The 26,035-nt window shown below is 37.3% G+C and overlaps 3 protein-coding genes across 5 annotated transcripts; all 3 read right to left on the bottom strand.

The window, feature by feature from the left end:
* Window positions 1–500: 500 nt before the first annotated feature.
* On the bottom strand, window positions 501–23,934 carry LOC138315288 (interferon regulatory factor 5-like). Of its 3 annotated transcripts, none has more exons than XM_069256180.1 (11): window positions 23,787–23,934; window positions 13,305–13,488; window positions 12,265–12,442; window positions 10,935–10,978; window positions 10,148–10,202; window positions 9,353–9,442; window positions 7,969–8,124; window positions 6,906–7,033; window positions 5,976–6,139; window positions 5,419–5,680; window positions 501–4,371 (listed from the first exon to the last, which is right to left on the bottom strand). In XM_069256180.1, the coding sequence occupies exons 2-11, from the start codon at window positions 13,470–13,472 to the stop codon at window positions 4,261–4,263; spliced, it is 1,356 nt and encodes a 451-aa protein (XP_069112281.1). In that variant the 5' UTR covers window positions 13,473–13,488; window positions 23,787–23,934; the 3' UTR covers window positions 501–4,260. The 3 variants fall into 3 exon arrangements, with proteins under 3 accessions (XP_069112281.1, XP_069112280.1, XP_069112282.1); XM_069256179.1 differs by lacking the exon at window positions 23,787–23,934 and adding an exon at window positions 15,340–15,505; XM_069256181.1 differs by lacking the exons at window positions 9,353–9,442; window positions 23,787–23,934 and adding an exon at window positions 15,340–15,506.
* LOC138316623 (adhesive plaque matrix protein-like) lies at window positions 15,887–18,861 on the bottom strand. The gene is made up of 2 exons (XM_069258296.1): window positions 18,420–18,861; window positions 15,887–17,037 (listed from the first exon to the last, which is right to left on the bottom strand). Exons 1-2 carry the CDS (start codon window positions 18,859–18,861, stop codon window positions 15,887–15,889), a joined length of 1,593 nt encoding a protein of 530 aa, XP_069114397.1.
* Window positions 22,518–25,830, bottom strand: LOC138316621 (proline-rich protein 36-like). Its single transcript, XM_069258295.1, has 2 exons — window positions 25,774–25,830; window positions 22,518–23,177 (listed from the first exon to the last, which is right to left on the bottom strand). The coding sequence occupies exons 1-2, from the start codon at window positions 25,828–25,830 to the stop codon at window positions 22,518–22,520; spliced, it is 717 nt and encodes a 238-aa protein (XP_069114396.1).
* Window positions 25,831–26,035: the final 205 nt, after the last annotated feature.

Here is a 26,035-nt window from a genome sequence, read left to right as displayed (position 1 = left end):
TCTGTCAACATTTCCTTTAAATCGCTACTAGTCAAAACTAGGAAATAAGAGTTCTGCATGGATTTTTTGAGGCCACAATTTCACATGCCTTGATTCAAATGCAGGTAAAACTATGAGAGATGTAGGTTTCTCTATTTGAGTTCTTTTGCAAATTTGTTAATGTGCAATAATTTTGTGAAAGGTTAGTCCAAATCTGGTCCTATTACTAGTAAACGCCTCATGAGTTGTTTTGCAATTTTCAAGCACCCTGGGTGTTTATTGGGTTGAATGCAGAACATCAGATTCACAGTTAGTACCCCAGAACACCCCAGAAAGGCTAATTGATTCCTAATATTAGTACCTATAGTACCTGGACCCAGTTTCACGAACATTACTTAACAGAAATTAAATTCCCCATAGGAAAGCATTACAGATTTCAAGGAAGGCTAAATATGTTATTCCCTTAACTTCTCTAATGCTTTCCTTTGTGGAATTTGAAATCAAAAATAAATTAAGAAAAATATAAAGTTAAAGATGCTCCACCGCTGACAAATTGTATTTTTTCTCTATAAAAAACAGGAGCAGACGATTTAGTATTTTCTTCAGTTACAAAAGTTACTTACTTTACACCATTACCACCATTGAAAAGATTGAGCTTCTAATTTTACTTCAAGTTAAAAATATGAAAAATAATTAATTGCATCCCGAAGAAATTCCATGACACTATATTCTATATGGAATGAAATACTGATGGCGCATGCGCCAAAGGCGAAATAAATTATTTCATATTATTTTTTGTGTTAATTAGGCATATATATACACGATTAAACACCAATTATTGTTCAAATGATTAATATCATTTATTCTCTGTCGGCGGTGGAGCACTTTAAGGAAAATAATATTTGTGAAACTGGGCCCTACTACAGTTTAAAAAGAGCAGATCTAGTACAATGTTAACCTTTCTTGTACATTAATGATAACAAAAGATTTTATCATCCTTTTTATTTTATTTTTCTGTATCTATGCACACATCAAGGTTTGAGATTTCTTGAAAAAGAGTGGACATCTTGAATTTGATTTCTTACATTCTCCATTGATATACTGATGTGTGTCTTCACCTCTCAAAAAAAAAATTCTACATGTCTGTACATATCAACATGTTAAAGAGTGGGAGTATTTCAAATAAGTATACATGAATAAGATTGCATGGTTATACACTTGTGCAATTTTATACATACATTTGTACAAACTCGGCCATTACTGTAAGTTTGTATTTAAAAATATTTGAATTAGCTTCCAAAAGACTATGTGATAGGCATTAATATTGGATATCAATAGTATTTACAATACAACACATAGACCTTAATTTCAGAATTCTAACACAAATCTTCTTACAAAGCAAAACAAAAACCACCTGTCTTGTTTTAACGTGGTTTTGATAAGCAATATAAGACATTTTTTGCCAAAGTGGGAAAAGAATTGACATCAGATATAAGCCTTGTGTTTTCATGAATAACAAATATTGTAAATGCTAATAATGATATACAAACTATTTTATAGGTATCGGATACAAAATTTTGAAAGTGTAAAGATTAATTGATGGTATAAAATTAATTCAAACTTCATCTAAAAATATTTAGGTATACAAGTACTTAGATGGAGTGAAGATTTAATTGACACCATAATATTTATTCTTACTTCGCATGAAAATATATGTACCCTCTCTTTTAATGTTAAAATTTCCTCATATTTTCATAACACTGGGATATTTTATCTTGTCAATGGAATAAAAACATCATTTGTTCTAACCTCTGTACAATTTTTTAATGTATACAAAAAATACATTTTTTCAACTTTTCATGTTATTTCATGGCAATATTTCCATGAACAATGATCACTCACAAGATGAGATAACTCTGTATTTACCAAAAAAGAATCATGCAAACAATTTTTAACACATTCTAAGGTGTTTTATGTCCTGAACATACAGCTCCATGAGAAAGAATATAATGTATCAAACCTTGTCATTTGTAAATCTTTCCCCAGCTTATTTCCAATAGATCAACTTCAACTGCAGTCTTACAAAGGGAAATAATCTACATTATATTTATAATACATTACCAAGGGGAGATAATTAAGTCAAAGAATTTTTTACAAAACAAGAATTTATGTTGCCAATCTGCAAATAACGAAGTGAAATTTATAATACAAGTTTTGTTATCAACAAAGACACTAAATATAATGTATTCCTTTACTTTCAGGCTTTATTAAATCTATGGTTGACATCTTCAAAAGTCAAACTATACATACAATGTACAGTGTATATAGAGAGGTTACACAACAACTAACTATTAGATATGGATTTAATTTGACTCTATTTAATTATTTTAACGAGAGATCCCAGAGGGATCATGGCGCCCACCAAAGAATGATCTATGTTTGACAATGGAAAGAGGGATCTTTTCTCTGCTTAGAGACAGATCTCTTCAGTACTTTCTGAGAAATAGCAGTAACAAATTTCAACTATCCAAATCCAAGATGGCCCCTTGGCAGCCATCTTGTTGATCGATCGGTCCCAAATCGAAATATGCACAAGTAAAGGGCCCTAGGGGAACCTACTTATGCAATTTGAGAATGATCCATTCAATACTTTCTGAGAAAAAGCGATAACAAACTTTAACTATTAAAATCCAAGATGGCTGCCTGGCGGCCATTTTGTTGACCGATTGGTCCAAAAACGCAATATGCACAACTAGAGCCCTAGGGTAATCTACATATGAAATTTAAGAAAGATCCCTTCAGCACTTTGTGAGAAATAGTGATAAAAATTTTTAACTATCAAAATCCAAGATCTTGTTGACCGATTGGTCCCAAAATGCAATATGCACAACTAGGGTCCTTGGGGAACCTACATATGAAATTTGCGAAAAAGATCTCTTCAGTACCTTCTGAGAAATAGCGATAACAAACTTTATCTATCAAAATCCAAGATGGCTGCCTGGCGGCCATCTTATTGACTGATTGTTCCAAAAATGCAATATGCACAACTAGGGCCCTCAGGGAACTTAAATATGAAATTTGAGACAGATCCCTTCAGTACTTTCTGAGAAATAGCGATAACAAACTTTAACTATCAAAATCCAAGATGGCTGCCTGGCAGCCATCTTGTTGACCGATTTGTTTCAAAATGCAATATGCACAAATAGGGCCCTAGGGGAACTTGATATGAAATTTGAGACAGATCCCTTCAGTACTTTCTGAGAAATAGAGATAACAAGAATTGTTAAAGGACGGACCACGGACAGAAAGCGATTTAAATAGCCCACCATCTGATGATGGTGGGCTAAAAAGTTACAAAATGTATGAGCTTTAGGGAGTGTATCTTGTAACTTCTGAAAAATAATTAACGAGAGGGAAATAAATTCCATATCCAATAGTTACGAGTTGTGTGATGTGTTTCTAACACAATATTTTTAGTGATGTTAGAATCATTTATTGAGTAGTTGAATGCAAATCTGCTTGCCTTCGTATGCAAAGTAGGTATACTGATATGACCCAATTGCAAAAAAGCTATTTAATATTAATTTTATTATTATCAAATTTATTTTATAAATAACATCGTTATTTGTTTAAATTAATATAAATTTACATCTATGAATCCATAATGAGCCATTGTTATTAAGTCTGAAACAAAATGAATTGCAGACTTTAATATGTCACAAACAAAGTGAAATAGGTCAAAGTTCAATTTCTCCATCCATCAAAATACCGGAAGGTGTTTTTCCACTAGTGGAATATCAATTTATTTGTCCAACAGCCAGTACATTTATACAATGGCCTGAGAGTGGAATAACACGATGTATTGTGGTAGAAATGTATATATCCACATCAAAGTTAATTCTGTAAATTCATTGTCTAATTAGGTTAAGATGTTACACTATTTCAGTTGGAATTTATTACTTACAAAACTAGCTATTCCTACATTATCAAGTTTTCTCCAGATTTATGATTTCACACAACTTCCATTCATAATAAATTGACAAGATTTTATATTACCTTACAAATGGAGTAATGCAATAATGATTTTAAAAAATGGAGGATAAACAACATAAGAAAATTAAGATTAAGATCTACGTGTATGATAATTATATGAAATAATAAATCAAAATAAATATATTATGATGACATAATGAAACACTAGCTTGATAATTTTCATTATCAGTATTATAACAATCACTGTTGTATGTGGTGTCTTTCACATTTTTGTTAATGTAGTTATAACTATAGATGGTTTGGATTGTTCTGCTGTGATCTTACACAATTCAAAAACCTGTCAAGGTCATCAGAATTGGACACTTCAATCGGCAATGAACGTGGACTCATGAAGCTTATCTGTAAAATACAAATGTAAACATGTTGTTTTTTGTATTTTATGGCAAGTATGTTGAAACACTAAACAATCATTTATAAATCACACATTTTTCACCAAAAAAAATTGCAAGCTGTGGTTAATCGTTTACTTAAGCATCAATGTCACTATTTCCATTTTTTGTCATAGAGGTATGAAAAAAATGAATCGGAAATCAGAAAGCCAGATTTAGTATTTTTTGGTGTCTCTTACCTCTAGCTATCTCTGATGAAATAGTACGTTTGACCTTAATGACCTACCTGTGATATTATATTTTTGACCTCTAGCTATCTCTGATGAAATAGTACATTTGACCTTGATGACCTACCTGTGATATTATATCTTTGACCTCTAGCTATCTCTGATGAAATAGTACATTTGACCTTAATGACCTACCTGTGATATTATATCTTTGACCTCTAGCTATCTCTGATGAAATAGTACATTTGACCTTGATGACCTACCTGTGATATTAAATCTTTGACCTCTAGCTATCTCTGATGAAATAGTACATTTGACCTTAATGACCTACCTGTGATATTATATCTTTGACCTCTACCTATCTCTGATGAAACAGTAAATTTGACCTTGATGACCTACCTGTGGTATTGTATCTGTGACCTCTACCTATGATGAATTAGTACATTTGACCTCCATAATCTTCCTGTGATATATTGTATGCATGAAATGTATCTATTATTGTAATCATATGTTCAACCTATATGTCTGTGATAGTACAGTTGACGTTGACCTACCTATGCTGTATTAAAAAAACTTAACCTGCTTGTGATTTAAATCTCTGACCTTGAACTACCTCTGAAAAATTGGATAATGACAAACAACAAAAACTATCGTATGCCTGACTTTGATCTACCTGTGCTATTGCATGTATGACCTTTACCTAACTGTAATATTACATTTCTAACCTTGACCTTACTGTGATTTTACATGTTTGACCTTGTCCTACTTGTGATATTACATATCTGACCTTGACATAAAACCGTGATATAACATGTCTGACCTTGACCTACCTGTGATATTGTATGCCTGGCTTTAGCAGAACCAACAACAGCTGCTATCAACAAGTTACTCAATGGTTGGTCAGTGGGTCGCCAGTTTTGACCGAACCCAAACAGGATTTCTGGAGATGGTTTGCTGGAGAGGTCGCCAAGATATTTCATTATCATAGGTTCAAAGTACTCCTGGTAGCTGAAGATGCAGGTTTTTATATCACGCTGCAGTTTAGTAGGCTTGCCATCATTAACAGAGGGTGAGGAAAAAAATACGACACACCTGGAAATGATAAGATTGATTTTCATGTTAATTTACCTATAGTCAAAGGATAAGAAAAAATTATTGTAGATTTACAAGTACTGGGTACCATTTATGTTTACATACAAAGAACTAGATTGAAGAAAATATCTTTTTCTGTTTCATAACATACAAATGCACAAATATTTACTTGATAAGCAATTACATTCAAATTTACCAAATTTTGACAATATATGAAATATTTTTTCAGTATGCAAAAGTTGCTAAACATCTGTATTTACATGCAACAATTATGGAGGATTATATTAAAACATACTTGCACATCCTGGTGGCATAAATACTGCCACCAATACATTCCAGAATGACACCACGGTCAAGGGCTTTCAACAATTGGTTGGTCAAGGTCACTTGCTTCTGGTGTTTTAGTATCTGTTCACATGGAGGGAAGCATATGTGTTCAAGTCCATCTGGTCCAAACATCTGCAGGTGTAAAAAGTGAAATTAATGTCAAATGGGTAAAAATTTAAATCAACATCTACAGGTGTAAAAAGTTATATCAACATCACAGGTATGAAAAGTGATATCAACATCAATTGTGTAAAAAGTAAAATGTATGTGACCGGTGTAAATAGATATAATGTATCTACATCACAGGTGTGAGAAATGAAATTAACATCACAGGTGCAAAAAGAGAAATCAATGGCACAGGTGTAAAAGTGAAATCAACATCACAGGTAAAAGTGAAATAAACACCACAGGTGTAAAAAGAGAAATCAATGGCACAGGTGTAAAAGTGAAATGAACATCACAGGTAAAAGTGGAAAACACCACAGGTGTAAAAAGAGAAATCAATGGCACAGGAGTAAAAGTGAAACCAACATCACAGGTAAAAGTGAAATAAACACCACAGGTGTAAAAAGTGAAATCAAAATCACAGGTAAAAGTGAAATAAACACCACAGGTGTAAAAAGTGAAATCAACATCACAGGTAAAAGTGAAATAAACACCAAAGGTGTAAAAAGTGAAATCTGTGTCACAGTTGTAAAAATTAACATCATAGACATCAAAAATGATGTCGACTGTGAGATTTTATTCTAATATTTTAAAAATTTACACCTCTGTGACACTAGAGTAGGTCAAGGTTGTAAGTCATTTTAATAAACTTTGTAACCTTGGTACATTCACAGTCCATTATCGTAACTAAGTTTTATCGGGTACCAGGGACTTTTGTGATATATGTACTTACTGCTTGGAGAAGTCCGTCAAGAACAGTAGGGTCTTGTCCATAGAACAAACGACAGCCTGTGGGATTACTACAGGTAGATTGGTGCACATCAAGGTGGCGATACGTCAATTTGATATCCATTTCATAGTCTGAAACAGATAGGATAGCATTGTCAACACAGCAATATTAATGGAATATTTTTGAAGATGAACAGCATAATTTTACAACTGAATATAAAATAATTGATAGTATTCACATGAAAGCTCTGACTGATTTAGTGACTTGGGTTGTTCGGGTAGGGACATTTCCATACCTTTAGGCGTAGGGAACCTTTCTGATGGGCATGACATGTACCAATTCAATTAGCAAGACAGCAGGTACTAAAGTGGTGGAGGCAGGTGTATATTGGGTAGGGATCAGTTACCAAAAGGTGTATGGGACATGTATCTGCATTGTATGGGGTTGAAGCAAGTACATACACCCGAAAGGTGGGAAATATTCCTTATAGTGGGGACATATGATAGAGCAGGAACTGACCATGTAAGTGGACACCATTACCCTGGGGTGTAAACATTTTTCATTATGGACGGGGACTGAAGTAGCACAGGTATATTATGTTGTATCCTGGATTAAAAAAATATACTAAATAGGGTGGGGATAAGTTAGATTGCCTTGGAACACAGACTTGTACCGAATATTATAAGGATAAGTACGCTAAAGAGGTGGGGCCATGGACGCTGAGGTGGCAACAGGACCTAATTCAGATGAGAATAAGTAAACTAGAAGTGGAAAAATGTACCACTGGGGTAGGAATTAATAACTTTAATAGGAGTGACACAAGTACCATTGACTTGGACTTACCAATTGGGATGTGGACACGTACCTTAGGGTGAGGATATAAACCAATAGGGTTTGGGCAATATGTCACCCAGAGTTGATCAAGGCTATGTTCTCTGCATGTTGTGACCATGGATTAAGGGTAGCTGGAGTGGGGTTGTGTATTTGTATTGTTCAGAGAATCCCTTGGGGTGGGGAAATGTGGGGATGGGCAATAGACACCCATGGGTTAAAATCCTGTACTGACCTGGTGGTTCTGGCTGGGGTCCTAGGTCGGCTTGGCTGGGGATAAAGTGTGCGGCTGATTGGGCTGGTACGAGTTCTCCCATGGCAGGGGAAACAGGCGCATCCTCAATGGTGGTCGTAGGAACAACAACATGAGTATGGAATGGATTGGGATGACCTAGAGTTCAACAAATAGTGAGCAATATACTGTAATGATAGATTTTTAGTGATAATTTCATTTTAAAGGCAAAATTGTGTCATTTTAGAGTGATAATTGTTGATGTTTTACTTGACCAACAAAATGAATTGAAGTTATAGGTTCACGGTAAAAATGTTCAAGTGTTGTTATACTTAAAGAAAGAACAAAGAAATATCATAATATATTATACTATAAATCATAATATATTTAAATTCAGGTAACTGCTAAAATTAGAACCCTTGAATTGTAAAGCACTACGCTTTAATCAATATTTTAACCTCTTTTAATTGAAGATTTATTGCAACTTTCTTAAGTGCATACATGTAATAAAAATTAAGTAAAGCATGTTTTCTAAATTTTGACAAATTTGAGTGCAAGATATCATATAATTGTGAGATTAAAGTAGTGTGGTATCTTATAGATACATACGGGTATGTTATATCTTAACTTATTGCCTTTCAAGCTTGTAGATATTATATGTAAAGTCAGAATTGATTAGTCATAGGAATGGATGTCATGCGATCCAGGTCATTGATTAATATTATATTTATGGTGTACAGTTGACTTGTGCTAATACAAACACTGATAGTCCATCAAACTCATAATCCAAACAGATATGCCAGGAAACAGATTTTATTATTGACCAAGTTGACTGAATTTGATAGACCAGAAAACTCACAGTCTGAATGGTTTTAGCTGAGGACACAGGTGTCCGGATTATCAAGGGTCTGCATATCAGACACATTTCATATATGCTTTGTAAGTTACATGTACTGTTCTGTAATTCTGTCATTTAGTAATACAAGAGTTATCTATCCTAGTGAATAGACAATATATACAGTAGATTGTAATTTGTTTTTGGAGAATTATACCATTGATTTGCATGAAAGATATTTGAATAATATTTCAAGAGTATAAATAGTTTTCCATTACAACGATGTGCAACCTAATTACAATAGATTTATAGGTATTCTGTATTTTCATATTACAGAGTTATCTACTCTTGTGGGTTGGTATTGATTGAGACGTCATATCTTTGCGAGCGTAACAACACACTTTTCAGAGAAAATCATATGAATTTTGCTCACAAAATAATGACGTCACAATGGATACCTGCCTGCAAGGGAGCTAACTCTGTAATATGCAAAGACGGAATACCTTAGTACATTAAAACAGCAGATAACAAATGCCATGCTAATCATCTCACCAATTTGTTGATTTTCAGTGTAATTTTCTGTATCCATATTGGTGACTTCATTGAAGAATTCAAGGTCAATTTCATGCAATAGATTATTGTCTGAAAATTAGGAGAAACAATAGTACAAAACATACACATTTTATCCAGGAAAAGATCGAGGAATAGCTTATGGAATTTTACAAGATATGTATAATGCATAATTGAAAAGATAAAGTTTCTGATGGAAATAAAAAGAACAATGCTTGATATAGCAACAGTAAAAAATAATAATGAAGTACTGAGTAATATAGAAGAGTTTTCTTTGCAAAAAATGAAGGGTTATTCAGTGTGTACAAAAGATTCTCAATGTTGTTCCCTTTTTTTAACTTTGAAAATGAAAGATTCTGTTACATGCTACGTAAACCACAATTGTAACACATCTGATCATATCCTAAATGAAGACTGCAAGAGAATGCATGAGGGTATACTGCAAAGGTACTTATTAATTAGCGGTAGTTTTGTTTTAGCGCCTTTTGCGCTGTTTTGAAGTGTTAATCAATGTGCAGTACTTATTTTGTAAAAGTATATTTTTAATATTGGACCAACGAATTGTGCTAACTTATATCCGTGCTAATAATCATTATTTACAGTTTTTATTGGTAATTTTTAATTGAACAAAATTCAGCAAATAAAAATTTTGTTATAAGGTGTTAATCAGAGATATCAAATTTACCTGTGTACTTTTTGGATACCCACAAAAATAACTGGCTATATTGTTGTAAGAAAGTGAAAAGTTTGATAAGAGAATTTCTTTTTAATACATACCATCATGCTGTACAGGTATCCTTAATGGTCTCTCAACCTCGGTGTGGGGCATGTACTGCAAGAAATAGGTTTTACCATAAAATTTTTACTAAAGGGACATGTCATAAGAGCTTTCTTTATTATTAAACATAGAGTCAAACCTTGCTACTTCTATTAAGCTGGTTGGATTGTTGAAATCAAAGGCACATGTACATGTATAAGCTATATGTATATTGACTGTGTGATATCTTACCAATGATGCACTGAAGTACATATACAGTACAGCTACCATATTCAACCATCTTCCTTTGACAGCTATTTAATTTCGCAATTTGCAGTTTCAAGTCAAGTTCATGAACGTTCATTTTCGCGGATTCAATAACAGAATTAAAATATTTTTCAATATACCATTGTAAATAATTGACAGAGATACACTTCGCAAATCAACCTTGAATATTCTAAACCGTGAAAACCACAGAAGTAAATCACACATAAATAAAATTGGTTTACAGTAGTTCAATTTACTACCACTTATTATTTGCAAGATAACAAATTTTCTATTTCTAGTAACAGCGACCTTGACCTTCCAACTCCCTGCCCTTTTGAATGTTGAATAGGCCCAAGGGAAGATGAGTTATATTTCACAGAAGTTGCCTCTATAGACATCTATGATGCTGATTTTGCTCAATATTTACAAAAATGTCTGTAAACTCAGGATGAGGAAGAGAATTGATTTCCTTTACTCATGGTTATATGACCCTATTCATGTCTATTTGTTGATGATAAATGTTTGATAAACTGTACTTACCTGTGTTATAGGTTCGGAAGGTGGGCTTCTTGACTGTCTAGAATCTGTAACAATACATGACACTTACCATTAGCACCTTAGAACTGTCATTAAATTCATTTGTAATATGTCACCCAGTTCTCTAGGTTACCGTGACCATATACAGTCAAACCTGTCTCTAAAAAGCTCCCATTATGGTAAATGGTTGTTATAGCCTGGTGGATTTATACACAAGCTGACTTATACATGTATTGAAATAAACCGTTTGGGGCCCTACAAAAGTGGTCTTATTAAGCAGGTGGTCTTTATACAGAGGTGGTCGCTAAGGCAAGTTTCACTATAGTGTAGCAGGAGTGGAAAAACACATGGCCAGACCAGAGAGTTCCAAGCCCAACCCTACAAACACTAGACGTATCCAAGCCCGACCCTACAAACACTAAACGTATCCAAGCCCAACCCTACAAACACTAGACGTATCCAAGCCCGACCCTACAAACACTAGTCGTATCCAAGCCCGACCCTACAAACAGAAGACGTATCCAAGCCCGACCCTACAAACACTAGACGTATCCAAGCCCGACCCTACAAACACTAGACGTATCCAAGCCCAACCCTACAAACACTAGACGTATCCAAGCCCGACCCTACAAACACTAGACGTATCCAAGCCCGACCCTACAAACACTAGACGTATCCAAGCCCGACCCTACAAACACTAGACGTATCCAAGCCCGACCCTACAAACACTAGACGTATCCAAGCCCGACCCTACAAACACTAGTCATATCCAAGCCCGACCCTACAAACAGAAGATGTATCCAAGCCCAACCCTACAAACACTAGACGTATCCAAGCCCAACCCTACAAACACTAGACGTATCCAAGCCCAACCCTACAAACACTAGACGTATCCAAGCTGATCCTACAAACACTAGTTGTTTCCAAGCCCGACCCTACAAACACTACATGTATGCACTAGAAATTGAGCTGTCCCTTACTATATGAAGACATCTCCTTCGAAATGATATGTACAGAAATGCATATTATGAACTCTGCTCTGTTTGAATTTCAAGGCCCTTAGTTATGTATACCTTTTCTGAGAATTAGTTTTGAGGCCCTGAATTATGTATTCTAAGGTCTTTTATAAATTATTTCATCGTCTAAGAAAAAAAGTTTTAAGGTCTGAAGTTATGAATATTATTCAAAGATTTTTGAAATGAATTTTAGACACTGAGTTATGACTATGGTAAATGTACAAAGATCTCCTCTGAAGTTTTAGACTCTGTGCAATGCTGAATAACTTCTTCTTAGAATGTGTGGGGTCTTTTTGTCCCAATATATGTATACCTACCTTTCCTAGGAATAAATTTGTAGGCCCTGTAAGGTTCTGCTCCATCCAAGGAACTTTTTTCTTTAACTTCTACAATGTCTGGAAGTTTGTTAAGAGCACACCTGAAGCGTGTTTTCCAGGTGGGCCAGTCAGCATTGTCGACTCCCTCTCGATAACGTCCTGTATGGATGGCCCACTCCTGACAATTACAAATTAAGCATTGGTACATTAATGGCCTTAACTTAGCTAGGTTATATGCAGATGCATTGATCAGTGTTTGTGTTGTGGTAGTGGGTTTACTACTGTATTCACTACTTATTTTGGTGAAATCAAATTTTAGTGCAAAATTGATTTAGCACAAGTTAGTGCAAGGATGAATTTGAACATTCACATCTATAGCATAATGAAAAAAATTTAATTATTGGATCATATTTTAACTAAAAGTTTCTAGTGCGAAATATGCTTATATATGATTACTGCTAAAAAATCTAATTTAAAGTATGTTTCAATAGTTATAGTGCAATCTTACTGAAACATACTGAATAATATGCCAATCAGAACATATCCTTGGAACAGATCATAATGATAATATTGAAAACCTGTTATTGAAAGGTTATACACATAGTGTTTCACAGGAGACGAAACTAAATATAGTTTCCGATAAATCTCAGACAGGGGAGATAATTAAATCAAAGTTTCTCACAGGGGTCAAAGTTCAAAGATCAGGCATGATAAGCTGGAATTTTTTAATGGGACTAATTCACGTACCACATGATACTCGATAATGTTTGTGCAGGACTAGTATCTCCTGTGGTGATGGAGCCTAACTATTTTTAATCTTACGGCTGAAACCCGGGATATCATCTATTGACGTCATTCCATCACCGATAGAAACAATAGTCTCGGGTTGTTGAGTATCATGTGGTACGTGAATGCCTGAATGATTCCCATTATTGATTTCTGTTGCTAATAAATATGGAAATATACACCTTTTTGAAGAGGAATTTTACAATTAGGATTTAAATTAATGGACAATGTTAATAAAAAATACATCACCTTACCTTAAAGATCATGGAGTCCTCTTCATGCCAGTCATGCTTACCGCCATGTTTCCATGGTACCCTGAATATCTGTTGGGAGTTGTCTAACCAGTATAGACCAGGAATTGTTTTGGAATTAATCTTGGCCTCCAGCCAGGGTCGTAATCGTTGACGATTTGGCGTCTCCATAACAGCAAAGTCTTCTCTAAAAAAATGAAAAAAAATACAATTCAAAAAGTGGATGAATGCTTTTTTTCTTACCACGTACACCGCTTTGCGTTTCTTATTAATATGTGTCAGCCATGCAAGCAAGTACAATATAAACTGAATGATTGTCATCGCCAATGTTGTGATGTCAGTGCATTGTTGGTGTGACGTCATGCTACTGTTACCACGACATTATGATGCAGTACGTTGCAACATCAAACCATTGCTGAGAATAAGATATCATGTAGCTTGTCCTTACCCTAGGGTGAGATAGAGAAATCTCACACCAGTCAAAGTGGAGTAATACTGTTTGTGATAAATGCATTTGGATAACTGCTTCATCTAACTTGTATAGATTGGTTAATTTTATTAATGAATTATTTTCAGCCATGGTCCTACTGGGTATGAGGTGTGTTGCTGGTGTGCAGTATGTGCATATTTTGGAAGACTGCAGTATGTTTGTGTTGCTATTATCTTTAATACACAAAGGTGGTGAATGTGTACAACATGTATAACTACAATGGTAGTATGGATTGCTGATTTGTCTATTGTGATGTAGACAAATGAAGACAACATCAAAAATAATAAACAATATCTTTTATCTATTCAGCATTGCTTGTGAAATAAGTTACGAAACTTGTTAAAGTAAATATGCCGTAACTGTGAAAATATAATGAAAACCTTTCAATAGCAACCTGTGAAAATCATTCTAGTTCACAGACACACATGTACGATGCCTTATAAACATTAGTTACAATACAGAATTTATTCACCGTAAGAGTTCTTGTTTTTATACTTTATGTATATCACTTTGTAATTCCTAATAACACTGAAAAAATGTGTAATAAAATGTAAACCACAACTTCATGGTCTCACCGTATGTACTAATTTCACTGCAATGTAGACATAAATATAATGATTTTTGGCAGCACTGCTAAAATTCATTTTTTAATAGAGCTTTTATTTGTCTGTGTAGAATTAAAACCTATGCATTATAAGTATTATCATTCTCAAAATTCTCTTGATTTGTTGGTATGAAAATTACTGCACATATAACTTTAATTCATTTTTGATGGCCATGATGAAAGTAGGGGTGGGAGAAAATGGAGAAACTGGAGTACCTGGAGAAAAAACACAGAGAATCAGGAAGGTGACCCCTGACCTTGTCATGTCTGTAGCAGAAATTTAACCTGGTTAAAGGAAATACACCCCTACATTTATAGAAAATTACCCATACTAATATTTTCATACCTATATTTTTATCAAATCAAAGTTAAAATTGTATAATAAAATCTTTCCTATGGTTTTCAAATTATGGACATTTTAAAGCCTGCATATTAATGTTTTATGTTTAAAAATGTAAACATCACATTTCAATATAGCCCTCTGATTTGTCATATTAATGATCTTCATGAAATAATGGATATTTTGGCTAAAACACAGGAAGAAGTATATGAGATCAACCAGTCAGTATTCGATAACTTCATGTCCTTGTCCACATTAGTACCCATAGACAAAATGACTGAAGTTATTTTCAGACCAACATAACAGGAAGAATTTAACATCAATGTTGAATTTCTCTGTGTCTAACAATTTCCCTTATTTTCGGTATTTGTTTCCCTCAATATCATCATAATCCTAATGCTACATGAATTGTGAAGATGTGTACTGTAGGTACAACTAGAGAGACAAACTTCTAACTTTGTGGTATTTATACTTCATAATTACAGAACATAATTTTTACTTAATAAGCCTACACTCCAACATATACAGATGTACATGTAAAATAATTCATATTAGATTTAAAATTCAAATTGCCATCCCATAATGATAATCAGAAACAACTCACCTTAAGTAAGCAGTTGTCACCAGAGAGTTTTTAGTTTCCATGATTAGAGGTTTAATGTTTAGTTTCATTTAAGAGTTCGGCGTCTCCGTCACAGACGATGTGACCCGAATCTCCAGTGCTCTTTGTAATCTAGCCAGGAAGGAATTGGGTTCTTCAGTCTCATAGCAACATTTTTTTATAATATGAATAGTCAAGATCAGACAAGGAAGTTTTACAGAGTGTGTGTCTGAATACAATCAGATGTAATCATGTGTATATTGTTTTAGTGATATTCTGGAATTTAACTATCAGTGAAATCTCGGGATACTATATATTTTTAGTGATATTTTCTGTAATACTACACGTTTAACATGAAGTGTCAGTTTGTCAGTGTCATACAGTGCTTACACAGGCTCTTAATCAGCACCTTCAGATAATTACTCTGACTATAGTTCATTGAATTCATACTAAGGATTTTTAATTTTTTAATTATGGGCAGATGACAGGGTTCTGCACTAACTTCTTTTATAAACCCATACTGATCAAAGCACATATCCTTCTTACTCTGTTACACAATATGTATGGGTGGGTAGGTGGGGGTAGGTAGGTAGGTGGATAGGTGGGGGTAGGTAGGTAGGTGGGTAGGTGGGGGTAGGTAGGTAGGTAGGTAGGTATGTGGGTAGGTGGGGGTAGGTAGGTAGGTAGGAGTAGGTAGGTAGGTGGGTAGGTGGGGGTAGGTAGGTAGGTAGGTGGGTAGGTAGGGGTAGGTAGGTGGGTAGGTAGGTAGGAAGGTATGTGGGTAGGTGGGGGTAAGTAGGTAGGTGGATAGGTAGGTATGTGGGTAGGTGGGGGTAGGTAGGTGGGTAGGTAGGTACGTGGGTAGGTAGGGGTAAGTAGGTAGGTAGGAGTAGGTAGGTATGTGGGTAGGTGGGGGTAGGTAGGTAGGTAGGAGTAGGTGGATAGGTGGGGGTAGGTAGGTAGGTGGGTAGGTGGGTGGGTAGGTGGGTGGATAGGTAGGTATGTGGGTAGGTGGGGGTAGGTAGGTAGGTGGGTGGGTAGGTAGGTATGTGGGTAGGTAGGAGTAGGTAGGTAGGTGGGTAGGTGGGGGTAGGTAGGTAGGTGACAAGGTGGGGGTAGGTGGGTAGGTGGGGGTAGGTAGGTAGGTGGGTAGGTGGGTGGATAGATAGGTAGGTGGGTAGGTGGGGGTAGGTAGGTAGGTAGGTATGTGGGTAGGTGGGGGTAGGTAGGTAGGTAGGTAGGAGTAGGTAGGTAGGTGGGTAGGTGGGGCCAGGTAGGTAGGTGGGTGGGAAGGTGGGGGTAAGTGGGAAGGTGGGGGTAGGTGGGAAGGTGGGGGTAGGTGGGGGTAGGTGGGTAAGTGGGAAGGTGGGGGTAGGTAGGTAGGTGGGAAGGTGGGGGTAGGTGGGTAAGTGGGAAGGTGGGGGTAGGTGGGTAGGTGGGAAGGTGGGGGTAAGTGGGAAGGTGGGGGTAGGTAGGTAGGTGGGAAGGTGGGGGTAGGTGGGTAGGTGGGAAGGTGGGGGTAGGTGGGTAGGTGGGTAGGTGGGGCCAGGTAGGTAGGTGGGAAGGTGGGGGTAGGTGGGAAGGTGGGGGTAGGTGGGTAGGTGGGAAGGTGGGGGTAGGTGGGAAGGTGGGAAGGTGGGGGTAGGTGGGTAAGTGGGAAGGTGGGGGTAGGTGGGTAGGTGGGTAGGTGGACATAACATCCTACTTTAAAACAGATAAAGCTGTTTAAGGATAGCCTCCCCTGTATGCAATGTGTTGCGTGTGTATGTTAAAAGTTAACTGGAATAAAGTACTGAAATGAGGAAGTATCAGGGAAATTTTAACCCATATACCTCTGAATTGCCTAATTTTGTCATGTAGGGTGAAAAAGTTAAATATGCTCTATCGCCGACAGAGCATAAATGATACTTATCATTTGAACAATAAATGCTGTTTATTAGTGTATATGTATGTCTTATTAACACAAAAAATTACATAAAATTATATATTTTGCTTTTGGTGCATGTGCAATCAGTACTTCAATATATGCAATTAATTATTTTCTATATTTTAGCTAGAAGTATAATTAGAAGCTCCAACTTTTCAATGGTGGTAATGGTGTTAAGTAAGTAACTTTTGTAAATGAAGAAAAATACTAAAACAAGTCTGCTCCTGTTTTTTGATAGTGAAAAAATACCATTTGTCAGTGGTGTAGCATCTTTCAGGAAAAAAAGATACCTAACAAATTTTGTTGCCTTTAACAATCATGCAATGCAGGAAACATTTACTATTAGCAGCAGGGCAGATCTGATTAAACAGGTATCGATAAAAATATCTTCTAATTTTTAATCAAACTATAAAATGTACTATCAATGACTTTAGCATTAAAATGTTACTAATCTTGAATATTGTGAAAAAATAAATACACCTTCAAAAAGTATATCAGTTTGTATAATTTCATACCAAATCAAACCAAGTTATTTAGAAGATAGAAATAAAACAGGAAAATAAAGTATAAATAAATCAATAAATTACGGTAACAGTTAAAACTTCATATTTCAACTCTTCTGAAATGCTTACAATTTATAATAATAACTTCTGTTTGTAAACATTAGTTTTCAGTGCTTGAGTTGAGTCACACAAACTTTTACCTGTTGCCTCTATATTCAAATCACAGTCGATACTCATTTATACAAATGACATAGTTAAGTTTTCCTTGTGATGTTACACGGGTGTTGTTTTGAATTTCATTTCTTCGCTATCCCTAATCACCTTAAGATTAAGATCAAAGTGTACTGCCTTGTTTGTCAATATGATTCACGATGTACTTAATGAACTTTTTATGCTTCAGCTTAAATGACACAAGCAATAATAAAGTAAATAGCTGATTAACAGACAATTTAACAAACTAAAGTAATTGCCTGACACTCAGGGCAATACATCCTTGAGCAATATATCAGTCTGTCCTGCCGTGGTTTTGTCCTTATCAGCATGACTGTAAGCAACATTTAGTTTGTCATTTAAAAATAAGTATAATTGCACCTGATTATATTAAGTATGGAATATGGCATACTTAACAGCCAATTTGAAAAGAAGTTGGATACTTGAGGAGAGGACAGATACAAAAACTAATGGTGTTTCCTGGGCCTTATGGTGGATATTAGAGTGGGGGAGGATGGATACTGGGGATGATAATGGAAACTGGAGTTGAGGGTGGATACTGGGGGTGATAGAGGATACAGGAGGTGAGGGTGGATACTGGGAGTGATAGAGGATACAGGAGGTGAGAGTGGATACTGGGGGTGATAGAGGATACAGGAGGTGAGGGTGGATACTGGAGGTGATGGAGGATACAGGAGGTGAGGGTGGATACTGGGGGTGATAGAGGATACAGGAGGTGAGGGTGGATACTAGGGGTGATAGAGGATACAGGAGCTGAGGGTGGATACTGGGGGTGATAGAGGATACAGGAGGTGAGGGTGGATACTGGGAGTGATAGAGGATACAGGAGGTGAGAGTGGATACTGGGGGTGATAGAGGATACATGAGCTGAGGGTGGATACTGGGGGTGATAGAGGATACAGGAGGTGAGGGTGGATACAGGAGGTGATGGAGGATACAGGAGGTGAGGGTGGATACTGGAGGTGATGGAGGATACAGGAGGTGAGGGTGGATACTGGGGGTGATAGAGGATACATGAGCTGAGGGTGGATACTGGAGATGAAGGTGAAGGTTGATGTTGGAGGTGAGGGCGGATATTAGTAGTGAGTATAATGGTGGTGAGGGTGGATACTGGAGGTGAGGCTGGATACTGAAGGTGAGTTTTATTGAGATGTGTGTGGATACTAGAAGTGAGGGTGGATAGTGGAGGTAAAGATTGGTATTGGAGGTGACGGTGGATACTCAAAGTGAGGGTGGATACTGAAGATGAGTGTACATGTGGATGTTGGATGTCAGGGTGGATAATGGAGATGAGTGTAATGGAAATTAGGGTTGTAAACGGAGGGAAGGGTAAATAATTGAGGCAAGGGTGGATAACAGAGGAAAGGGTCGATAATGGAGGTAAGGGAAATGGGGTTGGCTACTAGAGGTGAGGATGGATAATCAAGAGAAGTCAGATTTTAATGGAGGTGAGGATGGATAGTGGAAGTGAAGATATATAATGGAGGTGAGGGTTGATACTGAAGGTGAGTGTAATGGAGGTGAGGCTGGATACTGAAGGTGAGTGTAATGGAGGTGATGATGGATACTGAAGGTGAGTGTAATGGAGGTGAGGGTGGATACTAAAGGTGAGTGTAATGGAGGTGAGGGTGGATACTGAAGGTGAGTGTAATGGAGATGAGGGTGGATACTGAAGGTGAGTGTAATGGAGGTGCGAGTGGATACTGAAGGTGAGTGTAATGGAGGTGAGGGTGGATACTGAAAGTGAGTGTAATGGAGGTGAGGGTGGATACTCAAGGTGAGTGTAATGGAGGTGCAGGTGGATACTCAAGGTGAGTGTAATGGAGGTGAGGGTGGATACTGAAGGTGAGTGTAATGGAGGTGAGGGTGGATAGTGGAGGTAATTGTAATGGAGGTGATGATGGATACTGAAGGTGAGTGTAATGAAGGTGAGGGTGGATACTGAAGGTGAGTGTAATGGAGGTGCGGGTGGATACTCAAGGTGAGTGTAATGGAGGTGCGGGTGGATACTCAAGGTGAGTGTAATGGAGGTGAGGGTGGATAGTGGAGGTAATTGTAATGGAGGTGATGATGGATACTGAAGGTGAGTGTAATGGAGGTGAGGGTGGATACTGAAGGTGAGTGTAATGGAGGTGAGGGTGGATACTGAAGGTGAGTGTAATGGAGGTGAGGGTGGATACTCAAGGTGAGTGTAATGGAGGTACGGGTGGATACTCAAGGTGAGTGTAATGGAGGTGAGGGTGGATAGTGGAGGTAATTGTAATGGAGGTGATGATGGACACTGAAGGTGAGTGTAATGAAGGTGCGGGTGGATACTGAAGGTGAGTGTAATGGAGGTGAGGGTGGATACTGAAGGTGAGTGTAATGGAGGTGAGGGTGGATACTCAAGGTGAGTGTAATTGAGGTACGGGTGGATACTCAAGGTGAGTGTAATGGAGGTGAGGGTGGATACTCAAGGTGAGTGTAATGGAGGTGATGATGGATACTGAAGGTGAGTGTGATGAAGGTGAGGATGGATACTCAAGGTGAGTGTAATGGAGGTGATGATGGATACTGAATGTGAGTGTAATGGAGGTGAGGGTGGATAGTGGAGGTAATTGTAATGGAGGTGATGATGGATACTGAAGGTGAGTGTGATGAAGGTGAGGATGGATACTCAAGGTGAGTGTAATGGAGGTGAGGGTGGATACTGAAGGTGAGTGTAATGGAGGTGAGGGTGGATAGTGGAGGTAATTGTAATGGAGGTGATGATGGATACTGAAGGTGAGTGTAATGGAGGTGAGGGTGGATACTGAAGGTGAGTGTAATGGAGGTGAGGGTGGATACTGAAGGTGAGTGTAATGGAGGTGCGGGTGGATACTGAAGGTGAGTGTAATGGAGGTGAGGGTGGATACTGAAGGTGAGTGTAATGGAGGTGAGGGTGGATACTCAAGGTGAGTGTAATGGAGGTGAGGGTGGATACTCAAGGTGAGTGTAATGGAGGTGCGGGTGGATATTCAAGGTGAGTGTAATGGAGGTGAGGGTGGATACTGAAGGTGAGTGTAATGGAGGTGAGGGTGGATACTGAAGGTGATTGTAATGGAAGTGAGGGTGGATACTGAAGGCGAGTGTAATGGAGGTGAGGGTGGATACTGAAGGTGAGTGTAATGGAGGTGAGGGTGGATACTGAAGGTGAGTGTAATGGAGGTGAGGGTGGATACTGAAGGTGAGTGTAATGGAGGTGAGGGTGGATACTGAAGGTGAGTGTAATGGAGGTGAGGGTGGATACTGAAGGTGATTGTAATGGAGGTGAGGGTGGATAGTGGAGGTAATTGTTATGGAGGTTATGATGGATACTGAAGGTGTGTGAAATGGAGGTGAGGGTGGATACTGAAGGTGAGTGTAATGGAGGTGAGGATGGATACTGAAGGTGAGTATAATGGAGGTGAGGGTGGATACTGAAGGTGAGTGTAAAGGAAGTGAGGGTGGATACTCAAGGTGAGTGTAATGGAGGTGATGATGGATACTGAAGGTGAGTGTAATGGAGGTGAGGGTGGATACTTCAGGTGAGAATGGATAAAGATTTTAATGGAGGTGAGGGTGGATAGTGGAAGTGAAGAAATATACTGGAGGTGAGGGTTGATACTGAAGGTGAGTGTAATGGAGGTTAGGCTGGATAGTGGATACTGAAGGTGAATGTAATGGAGGTGAGGGTGGATACTGAAAGTGAGTGTAATGGAGGTGAGGGTGGATACTGAAGGTGAGTGTAATGGAGGTGAGGGTGGATACTGAAGGTGAGTGTAATGGAGGTGAGGGTGGATACTGAAGGTGAGTGTAATGGAGGTGAGGGTGGGTAGTGGAAGTGAAGAAATATACTGGAGGTGAGGGTTGATACTGAAGGTGAGTGTAATGGAGGTGAGGGTGGATACTGAAGGTGAGTGAAATGGAGGTGAGGGTGGATACTGAAGGTGAGTGTAATGGAGGTGAGGGTGGATACTGAAGGTGAGTGTAATGGAGGTGAGGGTTGATACTGAAGGTGAGTGTAATGGAGGTGAGGGTGGATACTGAAGGTGAGTGTAATGGAGATGAGGGTGGATACTGAAGGTGAGTGTAATGGAGGTGCGAGTGGATACTGAAGGTGAGTGTAATGGAGGTGAGGGTGGATACTGAAAGTGAGTGTAATGGAGGTGAGGGTGGATACTCAAGGTGAGTGTAATGGAGGTGCAGGTGGATACTCAAGGTGAGTGTAATGGAGGTGAGGGTGGATACTGAAGGTGAGTGTAATGGAGGTGAGGGTGGATAGTGGAGGTAATTGTAATGGAGGTGATGATGGATACTGAAGGTGAGTGTAATGAAGGTGAGGGTGGATACTGAAGGTGAGTGTAATGGAGGTGAGGGTGGATAGTGGAGGTAATTGTAATGGAGGTGATGATGGATACTGAAGGTGAGTGTAATGAAGGTGAGGGTGGATACTGAAGGTTAGTGTAATGGAGGTGCGGGTGGATACTCAAGGTGAGTGTAATGGAGGTGCGGGTGGATACTCAAGGTGAGTGTAATGGAGGTGAGGGTGGATACTCAAGGTGAGTGTAATTGAGGTACGGGTGGATACTGAAGGTGAGTGTAATGGAGGTGAGGGTGGATACTGAAGGTGAGTGAAACGGAGGTGAGGGTGGATACTGAAGGTGAGTGTAATGGAGGTGAGGGTGGATACTGAAGGTGAGTGTAATGGAGGTGAGGGTTGATACTGAAGGTGAGTGTAATAGAGGTGAGGGTGGATACTGAAGGTGAGTGTAATGGAGGTGATGATGGATATTGAAGTTGAGTGAAATGGAGGTGAGGGTGGATACTGAAGGTGAGTGTAATGGAGGTGAGGGTGGATACTGAAGGTGAGTGTAATGGAGGTGAGGGTCAATACTGGAGATGAGTGTAATGGAGGTGAGGGTGGATAATGGATGTGAGGGAGGAAACTGGAGGTGAGAATGTATACTGGAGGGTGGATAATGAGGGTGATGGTCAATACCAGAGATGAGTGTAGTGGAGGTTAGGGTGGATAATTGAGGTGAGGGTAGATAATTGAGGTGGTGATCGATACCAGAGATGAGTGTAGTGGAGGTGAGGGTGGATAATGGAGGTGAAGGTAGATAATGGAGGTGAGGGCGGATACTGGAGGTAACAGTGGATACTGGAGGTGAGGGTTGATACTGGAATTGAGGATTGATACTGGAGGTGAGGGAGGATAAAGAAGGTTATTATTGTAGATATTGAATGTTAAGATAGATAGTTGAGGTTAGGATGATACTGGAGGTGATTGCTAGCTATACTGAATTATGGATATGATGATTCAAGATAATGGATTGTACTTAGTATATTTATTAGCATTATGCTCTATTATCATGATGTCATTTCATATCAATGCCAAATAACAGTGTTACTGGAAATAAACTGGAAAACCCCAACTACATCATATGTACAGTTGTACATACCAAATGAAGTACAATTTGTGTTATAACCTTACGTATGATATCTTCACTTGCATTTGTAGTATATATGTGCTATGCAGTTTTCTTTAAAATATTTTGAAATTTTCATCTTGTAAACGGGGTAGGGATATAAGACACAGGTATATATAGGCTATAACATGTGGATGACGCGCTGTCTTAAAATAGACTGTTGACCTGAAAAGGTTGATAGCGTTAGTGCATACGGTATATATTATGCACCAAGGCCTACAAACGATCTAATTTATACAGACAGCATGAAACAGTCCTTTAGAAATAGACAGTGATGTATATGGAATAAGCAACACTTACCTCTTCAAATGTAAGCACCTGTACCGTGCGTGTCAGCTCACCAATAAACTCCAATGTTATGCGCAGCTGACGCCAAATCAAATGACCTCTACCTATCTCTGTTCCTGGAATTCCCCCAATTCACATGAAGTCGGCAACATGGTTTTCCAACTCTTTACGTTTATGCAATAAAAAAACTATAATTAAGAAGCTCATAAAGGAAACTATAAGTCTCACAATAAGAATTAAGATGTTCTTTTGGTACAGTTTTGTCATTATTTGTATTTATAAAATCTGCTTCATATAGTTTCAATATTGAAAACGAAAGTAGATATTAATTCATGAAATACAAATTCTATATTAGGTTAGCTCGGATCGCCACCGAACGTAACCATTAGTTGTAGCTGTGTACAGTTCGTGTACATTGAAATTTTGAGGAAAGGATCTTTTAGTATATTTGATTAAAATTAGAACATTTACAAGTTGTTGTTTTTTTTAACTTATAAATACATTGTATAACTTTTGATCACAATATACTATATCGTTACTCATATATATATATATTCCTTGAGTAACGATATCGCTATATAACTTGTTTCGATTATTGTCTGATCTTTGTTCGCACCAATTAAAAACTCAGTATTAGATACAGTAGAATTACTTGAATTACTGTAGTACATGTATTTTCATGGAAGTTTCTACGCCAGTTTAATTATACAAAGATAGAACTAGATATTTATTTCATTCTGAATGGCTGATCAGCATTTCATTTGACATTTTATTTAAGGATTAACTTTAATAGATTTTTTCATGTTATGGAGATATAACACAAAAATCTGTGTATACTCTAAATAAAACAATGTTGAGAGTACACTCAGATTTTTGTGTTATATCTTCATAACATAAAAAATCTATTCAAATTAATCCTTATAATTTAATTTACTAAAGATAATCTCTTCAATATTCAAAATTCATTTTAGGACTCTTTTGTCTATGAAATCATCACGCCGTCATCTCAGCCAATCAGAAACAACGTTATAAACGGCGACACCATTTTTTCCTTTATGGGCTAATAAAGAAAATTTTTAAGCCAATGAAAATGCTCGTTACAAGCAAAATTGAATTATTACAGCATAAAAATAGTAATCAAACGCTATTAATTTATAACACCAATTTTAATTGGGACCAAAAAGCCTTTGTACATTATTGTAATACGACTAAATAACAATGAACGGGAAATCCAAATCGTCCGTCCTCTCATCTAGATATCAGATACATATGTATAATAAAACTGACGTACTTAACACTCGTTAATATTAAAGTACATCTATACTTTCAGCAAAGGAAATAAACTCAAGAATTATTGTCAAGTGGATTTATTCAACAATACACAACATGTACCTAAACCTATACTGATTTGAAATACTTGTATAAAAGTGTTCTACCAAACATGAAACTATAAATCCCTGCATGAAAATGAAGACTTTTTAAAAGTTGTAAAACCATATAGTTTTAAAAACTAAGAATCTTCAAAGGAAACGTAGAGTTAATATATATCTGTATTGAAACTGTAATGTTAAGTGCACTATAAAGTATATAATATTGTGTGTAGTTTACAATGTAAGAAATATTTGATACATATATATAAGGCCCCAAAAATGTCTCTTTAGGGTTACACTGGCAAAAAAATAGGGTCGGTCGGTCGGAAGGATTTTTTGAAGGTTTTTTTATTTTTTTAGTGTCTTTTACTCTAAAATGATGGCTGGAACCGGAGTCTAAGATCGAAATCCCGACTTTAAAAAAAAATCGTAGAAAAATGGGGGGAAAAATAGGATCGGGAGTAAACAATTAGCGTCGGTCGGGTAACCCTACACATACATATATATTTTTTGGCCTAAGTTACCCGTGTGGATTATTTTCGCAGGAAGGTATTGTTGCGATTTCGCGAGACATTGTTGTGGTCGCAAAAAGATCCGCAAAATATTGAGAATTTGGTGATATATTATACCTTCCTTGAAGTCATTACCCAAACGCTGAGTTCTTCAGGGTGAAGTTCTGTAGCCATCGTTCTTCCTGTAAAAATTAAGGACCTATGTTTGAGATTAATATTGTGTTGTAACGCCTTATGAACCTCAACAAAGGTCCATAATTGATAAATACTTATATACGTATCCCTACAGCCAAATTTAGGAGTTAAAATTGTTGAAATTAAATTTTACGGTATTTAGTCAAACTCGCCGAAAATTTTGACCGCAAAAAATACGCTTTAC

The sequence above is a fragment of the Argopecten irradians genome, chromosome 2 (genome assembly GCF_041381155.1).
Source record: "Argopecten irradians isolate NY chromosome 2, Ai_NY, whole genome shotgun sequence".
Taxonomy (NCBI): domain Eukaryota; kingdom Metazoa; phylum Mollusca; class Bivalvia; order Pectinida; family Pectinidae; genus Argopecten; species Argopecten irradians.
Note: the sequence above shows the minus strand (reverse complement) of the source record. Positions and strands in the feature narration are given on the sequence as shown.